This window comes from Artemia franciscana, chromosome 21 (assembly GCF_032884065.1).
Source record: "Artemia franciscana chromosome 21, ASM3288406v1, whole genome shotgun sequence".
NCBI lineage: Eukaryota > Metazoa > Arthropoda > Branchiopoda > Anostraca > Artemiidae > Artemia > Artemia franciscana.
The window spans coordinates 18082397-18105144 of record NC_088883.1 but is presented as its reverse complement, the minus strand read 5'-3'; the positions used below and the strand labels follow the sequence as shown (position 1 = coordinate 18105144).

The window sequence follows — 22748 nt, the reverse complement described above, 5'->3', positions numbered from 1 at the left end:
TGCATTTCTTCTAAATTTGCACAAGGAGAAAATGTCACTTGAATAATATTCATCGACTTCCTTCTTGAATGTCAGTAGGTTTGTGGAGCAGATTACTCTTTCTGATAAGTTGTTCCAATGCTGAACCACTCGGTTGCCGAAAGTCCATCGGCCCATGTCCTTGTAAAAGCGTTCCGTATTCACTTTATACTGATGTCCTCGGAGAAGATTTTTATTGAACTGCACGATTCTCTGGGCTGGTACGTTATCATAGGCTCTATTGCAGAGCTTGTACAGTTCAATAAGATCACCACGATGGAATCTATAGGCGAGGGTTGGGATTTCAAGCTTTCTAAGCCGCTCTTCGTAGGGAAGGAGCGTAACCTGAGAGAGAATTTAGTTATCCTCCTCTGAACATTTTCGAGAGCATCTATGTCCTTGTTCTAGTATGGTCTTGTAGAACAATGTCCATACTCAAGAATCGGGTGGACAAGGGACTTATAGAGCGTAGCAAGCATTTTGTCGTCCTCGCACAAGAAGTTTCTTCTGATCATACCAGCAACTTTGGAAGCCTTCTTGACGACAGCTTCATAGTGGGTACTGAAGTTCAGTTCAGAATCCACTAAGATGCCTAGGTCTCTTTCTTCTTTACTAAGAGTGAGTGCAGCAGAACCAAGAGAGTATGAGGACGAAAAGTTTTGTGGACCCAGAGTGAGGATATGACTTTTCTGGGTATTGATTTCCATGATCCACTTCTTCATCCAGTCATCGATTCGTTGGAGATCCGCCTGCAGCTGGTGAATGTCTTCACATGACGAGATGACACGATAGAGCTTTGTGTCGTCTGCGTAGAGAAGGATGTCAGATTCAATGCCCTCAACTAGGTCGTTGATGTATATTAAACAGAAGAGGGCTGAGGATTGACCCCTGGGGTACTCCGCTAAGAACTTCCTCTTCGGTATTGCTGAGACAACCTGCTACGCACAAAACTTGCTTTCTGCCAGTTAAGAAGTCCGTAATCCATTGAAGAAGACTGGATGAGGACCCGGATGAGGAGAGACCGTATTTCCTGAGCTTCTGGACGAGACACTTATGGGGAACTTTGTCAAAGGCTTTCTTGAGATCCAAGTATATGAGATCAATCTGGAACCCCTTGTCGATGTTTCTCTTCCAATCATCTGTGGCACAAAGCAGCTGGATTTCTGCAGATCGTTCCTTAAGAAAACCAAACTGCTTTTCGGTAAGTATTTTTTCCCGTTTTAAGTGTTCTAGGGTGTGGTCTGCAATAAAAGACTCAAGTACTTTACACGTGATACAATTGAGGCTTATCGCTCTGTAGTTTGATGGGTCTTCTCGTTTCCCACCTTTGGATATTGGGACGACAATAGCTTTTTTTTCCAAATAGCGGGAAGCTCACCGAGTTCAAGAGACTTTCTGTAAATGTAGACTAGTGGCTCTGTTATTACCGTTGCAAGTTCTTTGAGCAGTTTTGGATGTAGATTGTCTGGGCATGAACTGGCTGTTGAGAGTATTTGCCTTGTCCGTTGGGTCGTGTACCAGATTTTGTTTCACGGGATCGTAAAGAGATGAGACTCCACTTTTGTTTTTCCTGTTGCTGTTCACGTGTTTCCAGAAACTTTTTGGGTTTTCTTTCAAGGAGAAAGCTAATTTACGTTCTCTAAGCTTTCCTTCTCTTCTTGTTGCTTTCCGAACCCTGTTGCGGAGCCTCTTGAATGTTTTCTCTCGGTCGTTACTTTGTCGATTGCTTTTGTAGTCTCTCCATGCTTTTTGTTTTGCTTTAATCAGTTCAATATTGGCTTTAGGTAATGCAACACGGGTGTATTTCTTGTGCATAGGGATAAATTGTTCTTCCATTGAGGCTACAATCGTAGTGAACCTGTTGTAAATGGTGTCTAACGACTTCAACCCACTGAATTCTTCAATCCAGTTGACACCCGAAAGCTCTCTTCTCATAGCAACGTAATCTCCCTTGTAGTAGTTACGTTTCGCTGCCAACGTGTCCTCAAAACCTCCGTTTCCAAGCTAAACACAATTACCGAGTGATCCGATTTACCGATTGGTGACAACTGCTTAATATCTGATACCAGGTCTCCATCGCTTACCAGTAGCAAATCGAGGATACTTGGTGTATCAGATCCCCGCATCCTTGTTGACTCAGATATTAGCTGCTCTAGAAAGTGTTCGTTAATAACGTCCAGGAATTTACTCGTCAAGCTTGCAGTAGATTCCGTGGTGTATCGCCTATTCCAGTCTATCTTAGGGAGATCGAAATCTGCTACAATAGCAAGCTTTTGATTGGTATTCTTAGCGAATGCTGCTATTTGCGAGAACAGAGCTTCGTCGGATGTGTTAGTGTTGTTGGGGCTACGATAACAGATTCCAAGAACAGTGTCACTGGTCGTTTTAGACTTAATGCAGATCCACAGACTTTCTTTGGGCTCAATCGTGTCGGTTGACATCGATATTAGATACACGTTGATGCCTTTTCGACAATAGCAGGCTAGCCCTCTACCTGTATTCTCTTCCAGATTTTGTTCATACAGATAATAATCTTTGATACTGAGCTCTGTGACGGTAGGTAAGTATCTGTAGTTTTTTGGTTTAACTTCTACTATTGCCACAATATCCGGATTTTCCAGTTTGATAACCTGCCTTGCTTCCTCCATTTTGTTTAAGAGAGAGTCAGCGTTGAAATAGAGGCATTTTATTTTATTTTTTGGATTCATTTGTATGGCTTGGGCCTTTTCCTCGTCAATTTTGGGGCTGTCGTTGGCTGGGACCATTTGATGGTCTCGCTTGTTGTCTCATTCTCTGGTTCCCGTTGGACCTGGGATTGGTGCTTCCAGTAACGTTAGAGTTTTGCTGTGCTTCCTGACCTTGGCTCGACTTTACTCGACGCTGTTGTGCCAATTGTGCCCTTTGCATTGGTGTTCGATCAGGGTTTATGTAGACCTGATTTTTTACTAGTTCGTTGGTCGATTTTCTTAGATTTGGGGCTGCGTTGAGAATTTTCTGTCGCTTCTTGATTGGGTCCTTCAGTTTGACTACTAAGACGCGTGGCTTACTGCCATTTATTTGACTTCCCACGCGTACGACCTCACGAATGTCGTGGTGCTGCAGGTGAGCTCCCAAATCATTCTCTGTAGTCAGGTTGATCACCAAGTCTGTGTCAGAGGTGTCTTTTGACTCCGGGAGACCAAAGATCGCAACATTTGTCCGTTTTCCTTCTCTAAGTTGTTTTTCCTTATCTGCCTTCAGTATCGCATCAACAGTAGTATCATAGCTTTGGATGGTGCTTTCCGTTGGAGACAGGAGCTGGGAGCGAAGGACCGGGTGCATTCAACTGGAGCGCTTCCCTGAGTTTTAGCTGCAGGAACGATACGTTTCCATTGTTGCAGCTCTCGCATTCGTATTTGAAATGACGTGACTTGAACTTTTTATGTTTCTTTGATTATACTTTAAAGGCCCAGAAGGTACTTTATTTTTTGGTATGTTTATGGAAGTTAATGTTTCTTTCCATCCTTTTTGGTCACATCTTTGTGTGTCTTTATCAGAATGGGGCATCAGTATTTGGAAATAATTCACAGCAAAGGAGCTTACAAAATTCTGCAAGTGCCTAGAAAGGTTTTTCTTTTCTACTATCAGGTTTTTTTAGTAAACAAGTTAAAACCAAAAAAAAATATTGGAATATTTTCAAAAATCAGGTTATCCACCAGGCTATTTTCTTGGTTTTGCGCAATCACTATCAGAAAAATAAAAAAAAGGATATAGGTGTTTTGACAATTTTTTTATTTTAACAAAGTTTTTTTTATTGTATTTCTACTGTCTGTTAAAAGAAATAGGGTATTTTAGATATATTTTCATTTCAATTACTGTTGAAAGTAATTTGCATCTGTAATTGTGGTGGATAAGGACAACTAGACGTACCAACTGATTCCTGGAAAGTAATAATCTTATTAACAAATGATTCCTTCTCTGTCCTGGGGTGTAATGCGCTATGGTACACGGGGGGGGGCAATTTCTCCTCCCAGACCTCGGTTTTCCCCCCACCCAGACCCGTCCGCCCCCCTTCCTAGTTGAAATTTAGTTTCTTCAAAAATTTTTCAAAACTAAGATAAGCCTGCATAATTCAAACATCAGCAGAAACGGACCAGTTTTCTTTAGTATATATTTACCTTTATATTACTGTAAAATATCTTTATGGTACCAAATTGCTCATTTTTCAGTTTTTACTGCCATTTTTACTTGATCTGCGAAAATTGGCTCCAACTTTGCCCCCTCCCATAGGATTTTGACGAAATTACGCCAATGTCTCTGTCTAACCAAGTTCAGGAACGATAAAACTTGCTTTAGTAGGAAGTCCCTATTACTCCCCAACTTGGTTTGACAGGAAAGGAATCATTCCTTGATAAAAAAAAATGGTGGCAACAACTATTACGAATACTTATTTATTTGCTTGTTTTGTTCTTTGCCTAGGTCACGCTTATCCAATAAAACGAACAGCTGTAGTTTATCGCATACTTACACATTTTCAATTAGGGTGTTAACGAATTGATTTTCTTATAGGAGAAGAATACCTAAGTCACAGAAGAGTTTCAAGTCCATCTAACACTTATGAAATTAAAATCTGAAATCATTTCATTAACTTTGATTTAAAGCATCTGTTCTGACTGGGCAGTAGCCCTCCTTTTATAGAGGGTACCCCTGGGTATGGTACTAAAACGAACAGAAATTAAATTTTGAAAAAAGGAATTTTTCTTTCAAATTAAAATAAAAACAGAAAACGAACTTCACGTAAATAACCCTCATCTTGAGCGGATGCCAAGTAATACATTATACCACATTTACTTAGATACTGAAGTTCAGGATCTCCAAGCATTATTTGGTGATGTTAAGTTTGTTTGCGTGGGTGGTACGCCAGCTCGCATAGAAGAGTTTGCGCATTTCATTATGAAGGAGATAGGGTATAGTCTGCCGACCGGTACTACTCTGTTAGATGCTTCAAAGTCAGCGCAAAGATACTCAATGTTTAAAGTTGGACCTATTCTTTCAGTGAACCATGGAATGGGTGTCCCATCTATCGGTATCCTGCTTCATGAAATTATTAAACTTATGTATCATGAATAAGTAAAGGATCCAGTTTCCTTCAGGATAGGAACCTGTGGAGGAATGAGCGTTGAAGGTGGAAATATTGTGATAACCAGTAAATCTCTGAATGGATTCAGTGAGGCTAATTTTGACCTTGCTGTGCTCCGCCAGAAAATGAGTCGCCCAGTAGAACTTGACTCCAACTTAGCGACGAATTTAAAGAATCTTACAAGACCAGAAGATCCGTGGAACACAACCATAGGGAAGGCAATGTGTCCTGATGACTTTCACGAAGGCCAAGGAAGACTGGATGGAGCTTTCTCTGACTATAGAAAAGCTGACAAGATTGCATATTTGAACAAGCTTCATCAGAACGGAGTTCGAAATATTGAAATGGAGGCAGTTATTTTTGGAGCACTAACCCATCATGCTGGAATTCGAGTGGTCATCCAACCTTGCTTAATAAATTAAATGATGATGAAATAAATTCTATAAAAGCAGAACGAGGCGAATGGCAAACCAAACCTCAAAAATTAGCATCAAGGTATATAAAAAATCATCTTGATTCATCCTTGTAAATAAAGAAAATTTTATTGTCAGTAAATGCGAATATATAACCTGTCAAACTAAATGTCAGTGCCAAAGCCGTCATCAAATACAGGGGCCTGTATATGTTTCTTTCCCCACTTGCTTCAGTCGGTAGGTTGTGCCTCAGTGTCACAGCCAACGAGCCAGCTTCATTAGCAATAAGTCTGCCTCGGGTTAGGCTTATAGTCAGTAACTCGAAGCCTTGATTTTCGCGTGACGTCATCCTTCTGGCTTTTTTTTCTTTTCAGGAATAATTTTTGAGAACTTTTTCATATTAAAATATTATGTTCAAGTTTTATGTAGCTTACAGTAATACATGATTCTAGGATTGTCGTATAAATCCTAGCTTTAGTGAAAAAAAAAAATCGCATGCTGACAAATACTCTGAGTAGCGCAGCTAAAATCTTTATTTAAGAGAATGAGATACACAGATCAGATTTCTTTCTAACAAAGGCAAAAGAAAAAAGTTCCTTTTTTTGTAACTTGCCACTCCTTACAGTCAGAAACTTGACGCTCGGCCTTTCCTCGCTTTTGTAAGTCACGGGCCTATGATCCTCGCATGACATCATTCCATGTCGTGGTTTCTAAGTTTTTCAGTGAATCAGCTAAAGATTTTTAAAGTTTATAACCATTTTCATCGTTCCAATATTGTATACTGCAAAAACTTCATGCTTGATTAGTCTAGCTTGGCAAACACACGAAGAAACACTTATCAAGAGCGCCAAAGACATCACACTTTTTTAAGCTCAATATTCTTTGACAAAATTTAAATTGTTGCAGCTACTACTGCAAAGAGTAGAATATACACACTGCAGACTAAAGAGATCAAAAATAGAACGTACGCATACAGAACAAAAGGGTTCAAAGATGGATCTAAGAGAGGTGATGCCTTCAGCCGACCATAGGGGTCAGAAACAGGGCATATGCATAGTTGAGCAAGGGGGTTAGAAGGCATAGCATGCGCAGTACTAACTAAACAGAATTGAAGTGGAGACAGGAGTTACAAAGAAGGGGGTAGGAGATATACCCTAAAAAATAGACCCACCTTGTATTTTTCTCTATCGTTTTAAGAGCGTAGGCTACAAGTGAAAATGATAAGCTGGCTTTTTCCAAGAAAAGAGTGTATTGTTTTTTGTTTTTTTTTTATAAGATAAGAACACTTAACGAAGATAGTTTGCATAGAAAACCCACCAGTAGCATGTTAAGTAAGTTAGTAAAAATCCTTAAAAATTGGTACCAGAATTTATAATATCCGATTGAACGAGTCCCATCCTAAGTTTCCGAAATCACTCCTTCCATACGAAGTGACTGGAATGAAGAAAACATAAGGAAAACACACAGAATACGCATAGCTCTGTACTTTACATGGGAGCCTTTTGGTACCCTTATAGTTTACTCCGCATAGTAAGGTACGAGATGCAACTCATCTATGTTCAATTCAAGACCCAATATAATTTCCCACGGTCAAGTGCTTCAGGTCAGAAGCATTGAATAAGGAACGACGGGGCCTCTATGCTGTTCTTTTACCTGGTCACGACAGACGTCTTTTTTCGAGGGTTTCCTTTCTCTTTTTAATGATCATGATGAAATCGTTCCCGTTTTTATACATTAACACCAAAAACTAGGAAATTTTTCAAGCTTTAATCACTGTCGTTTTCTTTTCAATTTGGTGCCGATTTGGCAAGTTGGTACCGAGCCCTGCTTTTAACGATGTAAAAATACCTTTCAGACATAGTAACGAGCATAAGAACAAAAAGGTGGGGCGAATCAATGAATGCTCACGAGATTTGAAATCCCCGTTGTTATTATGTGCAGACCCCTACCAAAGTGAAGCCGTACTTTTCATCAATGCATTTTAATTTGTATAAATTTTATTCTTTATTAAGCACTAAAATAAACAATTTCCATAAACTTATTTTTGCTCTCCCCATAAAGTACTCGAATGCGAAATACACGTTTTTGCTTAGGTGCCGATGATGTGCTATTCTTTGTTCCTTATAGTGCTTATGCCGTGAAAGGTAGGGCTAGTAAATAGATGAGCGAACACCGTTTGCTCAACTCTTCTATAAGGAAGCTCAATAGTGCATTATATGTTCTTTCAAAGCTTGATCCTAAATCTCATGTTGGTCCTCTCTTTAAATATAGCTCAGAAAACAATTTTTGGCAACTACATTACAAGGCAAAAATGATGAGAGGAGGTGAACCGCAGAGGCTAGAACAAAACAAAAATCCCAAGGAGATTAAGACAGAAGAAATCTCCTATTTTACTTATTTAAGACAATTAATAACAACGGAAATAATGTTCTTGAGCATTTACTGAAATATATTGACTGATATAACTGCTTACAGTTGTAAGCAGTAGAAGCACTGGGATCTTAAAACTTGTAAGTCGGTTTCTTGGGATACCCATTAAAAGGAGCTATTTTTATAGGCTGTGTAAGTTTTTAAAATGCTATTTCTATTGGTGTGCAATATGAAGTTAAATTATTTCTACTTATCGTGTTTAGTCTAGCTGCAATCCAGTAAAGAACGAACCACTGCCTATATCGACCAAAAATTTAAAAGCTCTCTTACAAAAAAAGTGGTGATTGAGAAAAATATCCGTTTTTAACTGATTCGGGAATGTAACCCTTATCTAATTAATCTTCATAGTAAAATTTCATTTTGAAAAAAAATTTACGGGGATTACGAAAAATAGCCCAAAACCCCTATAATAGGTGTTGGAAATGAACAAAAGTAAATCATCAAAATTGTCATAGCAGAACGCCTTTTTCAGGAAACTTACAATCCCCTGGCTTGAAGAGCAAAAAAAAATCAATGATAATGTGCTTCAAAGGGTGTCTTGGGTAACAGCGATGACAAAGTAGTTCGTTCTTTACAAGGTTCTGCTAGAAAAAAGCCGACAGGTTTTTCGCTTGTGTAACATTCGGTCTTAAAATAAACCAGGGCTAAACAAAAATAGGAAGGCTAAACAAAAATAAGAAGAGTATAGGAAAACTACAGCTAGAAATAGTGTTACATGAAGGAATTGCATGTTATCAATATTTATAGTACAGAATGGAATCAAGCCCAAAGTAATGGAAATATTAGAATCAACTATAATTTTTGACAAAACACATGATAAGAGAGGATATTCCTAGTTCTGTGCTACATAGACGCAGATTGTCTGCATTAAAATGGGAAACACTGTGAACGTCATATAAGAGTTATTTTTGTGAATTTTTAATTGACGTATTAGTCCATCTCTTTGAATTTGTTTTTAAAAAAAATAACAAAGATATTTCAAATAACAATAGCAAATGAATTTCTTAAAATTCTCGTTACACACAAAGTACAGCAATTGCCACAGCTATGAAGCAATTTCATGTTTCAATTGATGATGCTTTGACAATTAACACCATAAGTATGTAGTTTGGGATGCTGACTAGACAGGAGGCTAAACGGAAGGAAAACCAAGAAAAGTATCGGAGCTGAGCAGCTGAACTATTTATTACAAGAAAACAGCACTACAGAAATAACACTAGCCTCCTCGAGCATAAGAGAAGCATATTTAAAAGAGAAAGGCTGCTGAAAGGAATAGAGCTTGAGCATGCATAAGAATAGTTTGTAAGTTGTCTCGTGATCCAGATTATAAAAAAGTAAAATATAACAGAGGACAACATAGATATTTGACAGACCAGGGCTATCAAGAAGCAAAAACTGAAAGAGTCAAACGAAAGATCAAGGAGCGTTATCATGTCGATGACGATTACCGAAACAAATATAGGCAAATAATTGCTAGCAGAAAAATGAGTAAATACTGGAGTGATCTGTGAGACGGTATCAAAGAACCCATTGAGATAAATTCAAAAAGTATGCAAGTTAAAGAAGATCGTTTTCTTTAAGTATTTGCTCAATTTGGTTATGCTAAAGTCACATTCATATTGAGATTTAACTGAGACTCAAACTTATGCAAACACCAGACTCATTTGAAATAGCAAAAATATTCACACAGAAACGGTTTCCTGTATCCGTTCAAGCACAAAAAATAATATGAAATATTTGAAAAGCAGATGCATAGGAAAAGGCTAAATAAAGTTCTAGAAGTCAGGAAAAATATTCGAGGAGTAAAGCGCGTAGAATAATCATATCAAATGAAAAATGCAATTCTTATCTTCTATGCTCATTTCTCTTGAAATATTTCCCAAGTCTCACGCATTAAAATCTTGTGTTAAAAAGACACGGCCCTCATATTGTTCGTCAAATATTAAGGAAAACTTCTGGTAAATATATATAGTTTCTCAATTAATTGCAATTTATGGTTCTACAAAGGTTTCAATTCAGAATAACGGGTGTGATTTTCAACGGCCCAGTAGAAATATTTCAACGCAGCCGTTGGACTGTCGTGACGCATAACCTTGCAGCAAAAAAAAGAAGAAATTTGACGGATCATGCGAATACTCGCCGTTTTTGCTGGCAATTTCATCAGTGGGAACTCTCGTTAACTAATGTTAACCCGCCGTAATGGTCTGCCAAAATTCAAATGTAGGCCAGAATTATAAATTTTTTTCTAGATAGAAATATATCATATCTCGGAGATAAACGGGAATATTAGACTTAAAATACCTTCAAGAATGTTACAAAGGTAGAAGTAAAACTGAAAAAATGGTTGCCCTGTTTGAAGTTTAGTCTTATGTTTGTGGTTTTGCAAATGTCTGCTTAATTAGGCTAGCCCTTTAAAAGAAAGTAGGCTAATAGGGTAAAATTCTAGTTTATTGGCTTTTGGATATCTTGGAAAGGGGTTAGGTTAGGGAATTGAAACTTTCAGGGATGGGTCTAAAGGCTAATGTGTATCCTGGGAAGGTATTTTGAAGTACATACCTCCACTCCTTCTCCATCTAGAGGGTCCTGACCTTTAAAAATATGTGTGTTATAAAAGTGAAACCTTGCAAAATAGATCTTCTGCTTGAATGAAGTACAGCGAAATTGTTTTCAGCTTCACAACTTTGCTCAATCCCAATTTGTAAGATTGTAAAGATATGAAAATACATTTACTGAATTTTGAATAAAAATTGATATGGCTCAGAATTCTTCTTAAATAACAGGAATTGCATTTTCAGAACTAAAGGCAGAGAAAAAGCAACTGGTAACTGAAAATTAAGGTAAAATGCTGTTTTGTCATAATTTCTATATGTGTAGACCTGTCATGTAGGTGAATTTCAGGGAAAAGGGGTGGAGGTGGGTACTTCAAAATATCTTCCCAGGATATAGGCTACTTTAGCCTGTAGACCCATCCCTGAAAGTTTCTGAAAAAATGTAACCTAACATTTTCCCTAACCTAACCCCTTTCCAAGATAGTCAAAGTCAATAAACTAGAACTTTACTGGCTAATAGCCAATGCTATTGTAGCATGTAAATTAGTAACAGTTTCAGGTATGAGCTGGGAATCTTCCAAACCATACCCTTTATAGGGTAATATTCTAGTACTTGGAGAGCTAATTATTGCTTCAATAGTCAAATTGCTGTATGATATCCATTAGGCCTGGGCAGTAAAGGTCAAGAATAGCTTCTCTTCAGAAGAAGCTATTCTAAAACAAAACAATACACATTTTGATTTTTGCTTAGTGTAAGCCTGTTCTTGGCAATTCATCCTCAGCCCCCTCTAATGGTTTAAATAGTTAGACTAAACACAGAAAACTATGCTTGTGTAAGGTACCTACTACCAAATATTCTTTGTCTAAGTAGAACCTGTTTCTCTGATGCTCAATTCTAATGCAATAGGTAAAATTATAGCAGTTCATATAAACGGCTTACTAATAAAGTGAATATACCACTCAATGCCTTTTTTTATGTTCTTTGCAAATATAATAATCCCTTCTACTGTGAATTCAAATTTAAGCACTTTTTGAGCTGTTAAAGATGACAAATTTAAAAAAAAATATGACAATTCATATAGCTGACTTACCAATACAGTGAACATACCACTTGATGTCCTTTTTATGTTCTTAAGGAATATAATAATTGCTTCTACCACAAAGTCAAATTTAAGCACTTTTTGAGCTCTTAAAAATGACAAATTTTCAGTTAAAGTATGAGTTATTGCTGGTTTTCCAAAAAATAATACTATGTTTTCTCAGTGCCATCTTTTTCTGTTGTTTTTGAAAACATTTGAATTTACAGTAGAAGCAATTATTATATTCATAAAGAACATAAAAAAAGGCATCAGGTTGTTTATTCACTTTATTGGTAAGCCAGTTATATGAACTGCTATAATTTTACCATGAAATATACCTAAGTAGGCTATGATAAAAATATAATACTTTAGAAGTGAATTTGGCCTGATGGGTACAATCATTCTGCATATTATATCATAAGATTTGTTTTCTAATTTCACACTGTCCAAATACTTTACACCCTCCCCTCCCCCAATGTACAAATATATAGCCCCTATTATGCCTATATATTTTTCATCTATTCTGTTACTTCTCTTTGTCTTGCCTCATGCTAACCCAAAAATAAACTGGTTCTACAGTGGATCAATGATTGAATTCTTACTTTATAATATGCAGTAAACACACATGAATCATATTTCCCTTTTTTATATCTTTTTGAACCAATGCTATCAATTATCATGTTAGTTCTGTTTTACATAGTCTAGGGTTAGTCTATTTGAGACCATAGGAGGGGATTGGGGCTTAGGGGTGAATTGTCAAATCATGAACACAAACTATAAAAATTAGCAATCTAACAATGTGTCTCTTTTTGTTCTAGCATGTCTCCTTCTGGAGAGCTGCACATTAAAGTGAAGCAATGGACCTATAGGAATAAGATAGACCAATTAAGCATTTATGATTATTTTAAGGTAGTTTTCAAAATTTCTGGTAGCCATTTTCTAATAAAAACAAGATTCTGCTTTGAGGGTTAAATATAAAATTGGTAAATTTATATATATTCAAATAATTTTGCCAGTAAAAAGTGAATACATCCCTTGATACATTTTCTATTCTCTATCCAAACTCAATAATTTCTTCTGGGAGAAATTCCATTTTGAGCTCTTAAAGGGGCTAAGAACAATCCACAGTAACCAAAGGTTGAAAAATATGTTTGTAAAAAAAACTGTCAAAATGAGAAAAAGCTGCCATCTGTTGCTGATTCAGGAATGGTAATCATTATTTTCATTAGTCTTATTAGTAAACTGTTATTTTAAAAACAAATTTACATAAATTTTTATAAAAGAGCCTGAAACCCATAAAAGAAGGGTCATAGCAAAAAAAAGTATACCATTAGAATCACCATTGGTGAAAAGCTAGATATGAAACTTGCAGACTTCACCTTAAACAATAAGGAAAACTGCATTTTTGTATAGGTAGCCTGATGTATCCTGTTTTTTTTCTTTGTTTCTAACAACACTGAAACATACAGAGTTGTTTAAGATCTTGTTTTTTGTATACAGAGATATGTTTATATCTCTATCACTTTTAGCTAACTTTTTAAGGTGATTCTCTTAACTTTTTCCTGTGTCTTTAATTGCCTATGCTTACAATGACATAAGTGTTATGTTCCAGTTTAAGTCAAAGGTACTCGGAGGCCTTTGAAATTGATAGGGTTTCAAATAGTAATCAGGTTAGTGAGTAGGAAGAACCCAGAGAAAATACAGGTTGTTATATGTTATTATATATATATATATATATATATATATATATATATATATATATATATATATATATATATATATATATATATATATATATATATATATATATATATATATATAATACTTTAAAAACTTTATATACAAAAACTTTATTTTATGCAATGCAAACTTTAATTAGTTAATAATTGAACATAAATGATAAATTTATCAAGTAAATGACAGTAAATCCTCATTTTTTTACAGTGCTGGCATATACAAAGGTTTAGGTCTAGACATGTACCTTCCTCCTTGAAAAATACTCTTTGTGGTTGACTGGTCTCCAATCACTTTTGACTTACAAAAAAGTATAGACCAGAAATTTTCCAATAAATCAAATGACATTAAAGATCAATTTCAAATTTATGATGGATGTTTTAAAGTCTTTCTTTTTTACCCTTTCACAAAAAGCAAAAGTTCTGTTTACAGACCCTAGATTATGCATCATTTTCTACATTGGCCCTCCCCTTTTCTCTCCCTTAGAACTCATTTTATATTTATCTGAAGGATCAATGAGAAAATGTTCCTTACTTTCAGCTGAAAAAACTTATTTTTTAAAATTTAATTTATCTGAAGGCTCAATGAGAACTGGGATGTTTTGGCATTAAAATACAAACTTTGAAACTCCCTCCATGACTACAAAACTGTAAGAGGACCCCATTGTAGAAGTTGAAGTACCTTTTTATGGCACTTGGTATTTACCAAGTGACATATAGTGATCACAATTTCTGTCTGTTGGTCTGTCTGTCTGTTGGTCCCAGTTTTGCTAGTTTGGGCACTTCCATATAAGCTACAACAGTGAAAGTTGGCAGGCATATCAGGGACCAGACCAGATTAAATTAGAAATAGTTGCTTCCCCAATTCAACCATCTGGGGGTGGGGCAGTGTTAAAGGATGGTGAATTTGGAAAAAATAGAAAAAATGAGGTATTTTCAACTTACAAATAGGTGGTCAGATCTTAATGAAATTTGATATTAGAAGGATCTAGTGTCTCAAAGCTCTTATTTTAAATCCCAACCAGATCTGGTGACATTGGGGGGAGTTGGAGGGGGAAACTGGAAATCTTGGGAAATGCTTAGAGTGGAGAGATTGGGATGAAACCTGGTGAGAAGAATAATTACAACTCCTAGATACGTGATTGACATAATCGGACCGGATTTGCTCTCTTTGGGGGGGGGGGTCTAGTGCTTTAGTGAGTTTGGTGCTTCTGGACATGCTAGGACAATGAAAATTGGTAGGCATGTCAGGGACCTGCACAAATCGACTTTATAACAGTCATTTCCACGATTCAACCGTCTAGGAGGGGGGTCTGGAGGAAGGGGAAATTGTGAAGATTGAGATATGTTTGTCTCATGAATGGGCAATCAGATCTTAATGAAACTTGGTATATAGAAAGATATCATGTCTTGGATAATCCATTTTCAATTTGGATCAGATCTGGGGACTTTGGGCGGTGGAGGGGGGGGGAAGAAGCAAATCCTGGAAACCGGAAATCTTGGAAAATGCTTATAGTAGAGAGATCAGGATGAAAAATTGATGGGAAGAATAAGCACAAGTTCTAGATACATGATTGACATAACCAGACCAGATCTGATCTCCCGTCAATGGGAGAGACAAGGGGAGGGTGGAGGTAGAGATTGATGTATAATTCCTAGGGCTATAGCCAGGATTTTTGGAATATTTCTATCCTACACTGTAATTAGGAAAATGAAGAGAAATATTTAACCCCAAAATAAGCGTTCTGTATTAGAGGGGGATTGCCTCCTCCTCAAGGTCATGGAAACTTTAGAGGATGCTTTTAGATCAGAAATTGAGAGTTCTAGTCCTTATTTTTATGTTGAAAGGGATTGGAGGCCAACCAGCCGTGAGGGAGGGGGCAAACATTGGCTCCCTTCTATTAGATCTATTGTATCTCTATAAAGATTAGCATCTTTATATTTCTCTATAGCCGTCAACAAAGCTATCAAGTCAAGTCGTAATAAAACTAACCCATTAGGAATAGGCTTTAGTATGGCAAATTGGACGAATCTGTTTGTCAAAGTCATAATAGATAAGGGTTTTGACAAAGTTGGACAGAGCCATTTAAAAAAAAAAAAAAAAACTAAAGGAGACAGAGAACACTTTCTTATATAGTAAAAATATCATATCAATATCTTATTTAAAATTACATATAAAAACCCTGAGCACTATTGGCTTTATAAGCCATAATCTGACCAAAAATAAAGGTTGTCATGTCAAGAGAGGCCATTTTCAAAAAAAAAAAACTAAAACCTAAGCTTTTGAAGACTTCAGATGAAACAAATAAAACCAGTTTATTTTTTACTTAATTACCAGTGTTTTTTTTGGAAAAATACTTTGCACATGTTTTTGGCCATGTATTGGAGGGGGACTGCCTCCTCATCAAAGTCATAGAAACTTTAGAGGATACTTTTTACATCAGAAATTGACAGTTCTAGTCCTTATTTATAAGTCAAAAGGGATTGGAGACCAACCAGCCATCATGGAGGGGGTAAACATTGGTTCCCTTTTATTAGATCCATCGTATCTCCATAAAGATTAGTTCTTTATATTCCTCTATAGTCATCAACAAAGCTGTCAAGTCGTAATAAAACTAACCCATTCAAATTGGACCAATCATTTTGTCAAAGTCATGATAGATAAGGGTTTTGACCAAATTGGACAGAGCCATTAAAAAAATAATAATAAAATAAAAACAAAGAAGACAGAGAATACTATCTTATGTAGTAAAAATATCTTGTCAATATCTTATTTAAAAATACAAATAAAAACCCTGAGCATTATTGGCTTTATAAGCCATAATCTGACCAAAAATAAAGGTTGTCATTTCAAGAGAGGCCATTTCAAGTTTTCGAAGACTTCAGATGAAACAAATAAAATCAGTTTATTTTTTACTTAATTACCAGTGGTATTTTTTGGAAAAATACTTTGTACATATTTTTGGCTATCTTTAAGAGTATAAACATGGAATTTCTGACTAAAAAATACCGATTCCTGAAAATGATATTAAACATTGTTTAAGATAGGAAAATAACATTAGATCAAAACGAAGGTGATCTGCCTTAACTTGAAATCATAGTGTAAGAACTATAGATAAGGTAGCAAGTTACCTTTTGGACCCCCATTAAGGGCTCAAAAAGGAATTTTCCCTAGAAGTAATAATTGAATTTGGAAAGAGCATAAAAAAGGCATCAAATGCTGTATTTACTTTCTTCCTAGTTAAATTATGTGAATATCTATAAATTTACTATAATTTATTTCCAAGGGAATCGATTAGCATACTTAGAAAGCGGTGGGTTCACATTCAACCTTGATAAGTAATGATTGGTAATTGAAAAAACTCCTAATATATTTTCCCTTCAACTCTGTTTCCAATATTATGATTAATACTATTGTAATTACATCTGAGCACTCTCCCTCATAATAGGGCCAGATATATCCTTAGGCTATGTAAAAAACATGGGGTAAAATTCTAGAGGATGGGTTTTGGGAATTTGGTTGTCACAGGGGCTTGTTTCACGCTTGTCACCTTTCTTGTAGTTGGGTTCAATTAAAGTTTTCTTTATATCACTAGGTACATTCCCTTTTTCTTAAAATTATACCTTATGCCCCCCAGTAATTTAATTCAAACTTTCCAACCATCATATTTCGAAAACTTATTTACTCTGCTATCAGCAGCTGCTGCCTCATTATTTTTCAATCTTTTCAGTACTGTCTCTGACTCTTCTGTGCAAAATAACTGTCCTTTCACTTCCAAATTGTTGGAATTTTTTCAGTAATTTAAAAAAAAAATTTCTTTTATATTCTTCTTTAAGACTAAATTGCTTAAATTAGGAATGAATGAGGATGAAAAGAGAAGATGAGATTGAACACAAAGATCAACCAAATGTATAGCATTGTCTATCTTGGTAGCTTTAATAGTCAAAATGGTGGATTCTATAGAGATGTAAAAAATAAAATAGTCAAGGCACAGGGCGTTGTTTTGGGACTTGAAGATGTTCAGAAGAATAAGTGACTATGAATATTTCTGGGGCATATTACAAGTCATAGAAATATGAGGGGGATTGCCCATCCCATTCAATTACTGACCGATGCCAACCTCATCATGAGAGTGTCTTGCTGGGAGTCCGATGCTGCCTGTCATAACCAACCATCTTTCATACTCTATTTAAAGTTAGGTCCATGAAAAGTATGGTGTGATCTCACTTCTTAGGACTGTAAATAATTAGGTAAATCAGGATTTTTTTTATTGTCATTTATGGTGCATTGTCCTTTTTGGAAATCCTTGTTGGTCATAATGGAAAGCATACAACTTCAAATGGTGTGGTGATGTTTTGACTTAATTTAGTTTAGTTTGTTGTTTTTTTTGTGTGTGTGGTGTGGTAATTATATAGACATTAGCTTGATTTCTATAGGAAGCAAAATTTTTCAATATGTTTTAGGCTTGGAGATCCTGTAGATAAGGTTTTGAGGGAAAAAGTGTGATTTTAGGAAGGGTAGAGGATGCATTGACCACATTTTTAATCTTAGATTAGTAATTGTGCTATAAGATTATGAACAGGCATTTGATATACCCAGTAGAAGAGCCTTAGTGAAGATCCTACCCTTGTAGGGTTTACATGATAAATACATTAAAGTGATTAGTGCTAACTGTTATATACAGGAACAATATTGCTGCTGTTAAGGTGGGAAATGAGGTTAATAGCTGATTTTGTATTGAATCAGGAGTTAAGGTCTATCCCCATTTAAATGTATCATTTTGACGGACTTTGTTATTAAGGAAGCCAGCAAAAGTTGTGAGCCTTTGGAATGGAGGGCCTCATGGAAAGTATGGAATCAAATAGAAACATAATTCTCTCATAGGCTGTGATTATGCTCATGATTTGAATGTCCTAGATGAAGATGCTAGCAAAACGAATAATTTTTTGGGAGTTTAGGGTGCAAAACATTGAAAGTTAATGTTAAGAAGACTAAGTCACTTAGAATAGGAATAAATGAATGTGTAGAGATGATGTTAGTTAACAAGAAGATTCAATCAAGTGGATTGTTTTGGTTAGCTGGGTATTATTGTTAGTAAAGATGGTGGATACAATGAAGATAATAAAAGTGGAATAGCAGAGGCCTAGGGTTTTATCTTCACAATTGAAAAAAGTTTGGAAGAGTAGGAAGATAATTCTACAAATCAACATTAGATTATTGGAAGTTACAGTGATGACAATGGTCATGTACAATTCTGAAATATTGGCTTCAGAAGACAAAGGAGGGTTTGTTTAGTGTTTTTCATAGTAATTGTCTATCAATGGTCTACCAATCGATTATATTTCAAACAGAAAGCTGTACAGAAAATATGGTTCAATCCCACTTTCTAGGGCTATAATGAGAGAAAAATTGGGATGGCTACAACACTTTTTGTTGTAAATTGTCCTTTTCAACCATCCAACAATAGCTAAACAAACAGGAATGGGATGAAGAGGTCCCTGTGAATGGAGTGGGAAGATGTTGTAAGAAAGAATTTAAAGGAAATTGGAACTTGTTAGGAGGGTGTAAAGAGGAAAGCTTTGAATAGATAAGGATGGAGGAAGAGCTTGTGCACCTCTGTTGGCCTCAGCTTGTTTTCTGCTGCCCTAAGTTTTTAGTAGTAGGAGCTATATATATATATATATATATATATATATATATATATATATATATATATATATATATATATACATATTGTATGTGTGCTTTTATATGTCCCTAAACAGCTACTCTCTTTAAACAAGCAATAATTATTTATTGTGTAAATTTGGTTTTACTCGAAGATTGCTCTTTTTTTTTTTTTTTTTTTTTTTTTTTTTTTTCTTTTTTTTTTTTTTTTTTTTTTTTAATTAACATCCTTGCATTTTCTGGCCTGAAAAAATAATCTAGAAAAATCATGAGTTTGAGAAAATTCGTTTTGAGCGTTTACTTTGAAAAAACCCATAAGACTGATGCCATTTTACAAGCACATTTCAAGAGCATAAAGTACATTAGTTCCATCCCATGGGCTCTTATATTGTATATATGTAGTATCTATGATGCATGGAAAATTATACAAGATGACAAACTGCTTTGAAGAAAATTACAGTTGAATAAAGAACTTTTATTTTTGTGTCCATGAAGGATAGAAGGAGGAATAATATTTACTATGCATGACATAAGCAAAATTACACAAAATGACAAATGACTGAACAGCTAAAGAAAAAGACATGGACCAAGAAACAGCAACAAATCATATTGAATTGCAAACAAAAATATGACTTAAAACTAAAGAATAACACTATAATTATGTTATTGCAGAACTGAAATATTTCAGAAAAATACAATTGAAAAAGGATAATGCTAAGCAGAAAGGAGGAATTGAATTTCTTAATTCAGCTGAAATTGATGATTTGCCTCTTTGATATTAAAGAATAAACAAATTATTGTGCCAATTTTAGATATTTCAGAGGGCATAGGCATTGGAACATGTGATTTTGAATGAGTCCAAATAGCTAAAGTAAAAGGCATGGAAGAAAGTCAAGGTAATGATGCATGAGAATGAAGCCTAGGCGAGATTTGCGGCTAGAAGACATTTGGCAACCAGTATCACAACGACTGTATCAAATCGTTAATGGAGTCTGTGGATAGAAGAGAAGCAACAGTGAGAGTCACAAAGAGTTCCATAAGAAAACAAATCCTATAAAATGAATAATTCTTTGATGCTTAAACAGGAACGATGAATTGAATTCACGCCAGACTTCCTTAATTCAATTGTTATTGCCTATTTGACACCCCATGACTCAAAACAAAAGAAAAGCGTATACAAATACTCCCTTTAAACAAACAATGTGCATTTATTTAATAAAATCTGTTTGTTATAATTATATGCCCTTTCAGTATTTTTCTCAGGGTGGCTGTATCTAATCTAACCTGAAGCCCTGACATCAAAAAGAAGTTCACATTATCTGCAGTTAGAAGACAAGCGGCAACGAGAAACAATATATACAAGCCTACCATATGCTTAGTGCCAGGGTCTGGCCTCCAAATTGGCTGCATGTTTTTTTTTTTGTTCTTTTTAACTAGCATATTGACATTTCTGGCCACAAAAACGATCTAAGTAGGTCACAACTTTAAGGAATGATTCGTATTTTTCTCAGGATGGTATTATCTTTAATCTGACTAGAGAAGACTTAAGATTGAAGTTCTCAATATTGATGGGAAGAAAAATGGTATTTCCAAAATAATTATTTGGCTGTGTTCATAAAGGTTTTATCCATTTTCATTAGAATAAACTTATGAAAACAAAAACAATTTCTGCTTATTTGAAGAAGTTTCGGTTATTTGAATTTAGAAACTAATTACAGCTTTTCCCTAGTAGCTTATTGCAGCTTTAGCTGCCCTGATTCTTGCTACCCTGATTAGCTGCTTGTAAAACATTATCCACCATCTGTAAGGATAATTAGGGAGAACAGAGAATTTCCATCCAAAAGTACGCAAGAACCTACCCTCTCCTCAGAAGCTCTGGGATATGCTTATGATGACCTAAAGTTGATTATTTTAACTAACCAAAAGTTTTGCAAATAGTACTGAACTCTTACTGCCTTAGCATATGGTATAATGAATTGAACAACTTTGATTTGATCCGATGAAAATGATTGTTGGTATATGTACGGAAAAATTATGGCTACTGAAGGTTCTCAGAAACATTCCCATAATGCTTACTGACATGATAATTATTAAGTAGGTTTATATTTCAACATTACACTTTTTTTTAGACTTAATATGGTGTTGATGTCATCAGTTTGTTCAAGAAGGCTACTAAGTAGAAGTTTGTCAAAGAAAGTGAAGATAGTTGAGGTTGGACCACGTGATGGGCTTCAAAACGAAAAGGGTCTTGTTCCAACAGAGGCAAAGATCAACTTCATAAACATGTCAGTGCCAAAGCCGCGATCAAATACAGGGGCCTGTATATGTTTCTTTCCCCACTTGCTTCAGTCGGTAGGTTGTGCCTCAGTGTCACAGCCAACGAGCCAGCTTCATTAGCAATAAGTCTGCCTCGGGTTAGGCTTATAGTCAGTAACTCGAAGCCTTGATTTTCGCGTGACGTCATCCTTCTGGCTTTTTTTTCTTTTCAGGAATAATTTTTGAGAACTTTTTCATATTAAAATATTATTTTCAAGTTTTATGTAGCTTACAGTAATACATGATTCTAGGATTGTCGTATAAATCCTAGCTTTAGTGAAAAAAAAAAATCGCATGCTGACAAATACTCTGACAGCTAAAATCTTTATTTAAGAGAATGAGATACACAGATCAGATTTCTTTCTAACAAAGGCAAAAGAAAAAAGTTCCTTTTTTTGTAACTTACCACTCCTTACAGTCAGAAACTTGACGCTCGGCCTTTCCTCGCTTTTGTAAGTCACGGGCCTATGATCCTCGCATGACATCATTCCATGTCGTGGTTTCTAAGTTTTTCAGTGAATCAGCTAAAGATTTTTAAAGTTTATAACCATTTTCATCGTTCCAATATTGTATACTGCAAAAACTTCATGCTTGATTAGTCTAGCTTGGCAAACACACGAAGAAACACTTATCAAGAGCGCCAAAGACATCACACTTTTTTAAGCTCAATATTCTTTGACAAAATTTAAATTGTTGCAGCTACTGCTGCAAAGAGTAGAATATACACACTGCAGACTAAAGAGATCAAAAATAGAACGTACGCATACAGAACAAAAGGGTTCAAAGATGGATCTAAGAGAGGTGATGCCTTCAGCCGACCATAGGGGTCAGAAACAGGGCATATGCATAGTTGAGCAAGGGGGTTAGAAGGCATAGCATGCGCAGTACTAACTAAACAGAATTGAAGTGGAGACAGGAGTTACAAAGAAGGGGGTAGGAGATATACCCTAAAAAATAGACCCACCTTGTATTTTTCTCTATCGTTTTAAGAGCGTAGGCTACAAGTGAAAATGATAAGCTGGCTTTTTCCAAGAAAAGAGCGTATTGTTTTTTTGTTTTTTTTTTTTATAAGATAAGAACATTTAACGAAGATAGTTTGCATAGAAAACCCACCAGTAGCATGTTAAGTAAGTTAGTAAAAATCCTTAAAAATTGGTACCAGAATTTCTAGTATCCGATTGAACGAGTCCCATCCTAAGTTTCCGAAATCACTCCTTCCATACGAAGTGACTGGAATGAAGAAAACATAAGGAAAACACACAGAATACGCATAGCTCTGTACTTTACATGGGAGCCTTTTGGTACCCTTATAGTTTACTCCGCATAGTAAGGTACGAGATGCAACTCATCTATGTTCAATTCAAGACCCAATATAATTTCCCACGGTCAAGTGCTTCAGGTCAGAAGCATTGAATAAGGAACG

At 35.7% G+C, this 22748-nt stretch overlaps 2 protein-coding genes and 1 long non-coding RNA gene across 3 annotated transcripts; all 3 read left to right on the top strand.

The window, feature by feature from the left end:
• Positions 1-4818: 4818 nt before the first annotated feature.
• LOC136040700 (uridine phosphorylase 2-like) lies at positions 4819-5127 on the top strand. The gene has a single exon (XM_065725000.1). It carries the CDS (start codon positions 4819-4821, stop codon positions 5125-5127), a length of 309 nt encoding a protein of 102 aa, XP_065581072.1.
• A 42-nt stretch (positions 5128-5169) lies between these two features.
• LOC136040699 (uridine phosphorylase 2-like) lies at positions 5170-5559 on the top strand. Its single transcript, XM_065724999.1, has one exon. The coding sequence runs from the start codon at positions 5170-5172 to the stop codon at positions 5557-5559; it is 390 nt and encodes a 129-aa protein (XP_065581071.1).
• Positions 5560-10188: 4629 nt separating this feature from the next.
• Positions 10189-21236, top strand: LOC136040767 (uncharacterized). The gene is made up of 2 exons (XR_010620878.1): positions 10189-10300; positions 21139-21236. It is a non-coding gene; the product is annotated as an uncharacterized LOC136040767 (long non-coding RNA).
• The last annotated feature ends 1512 nt before the right edge of the window (positions 21237-22748 follow it).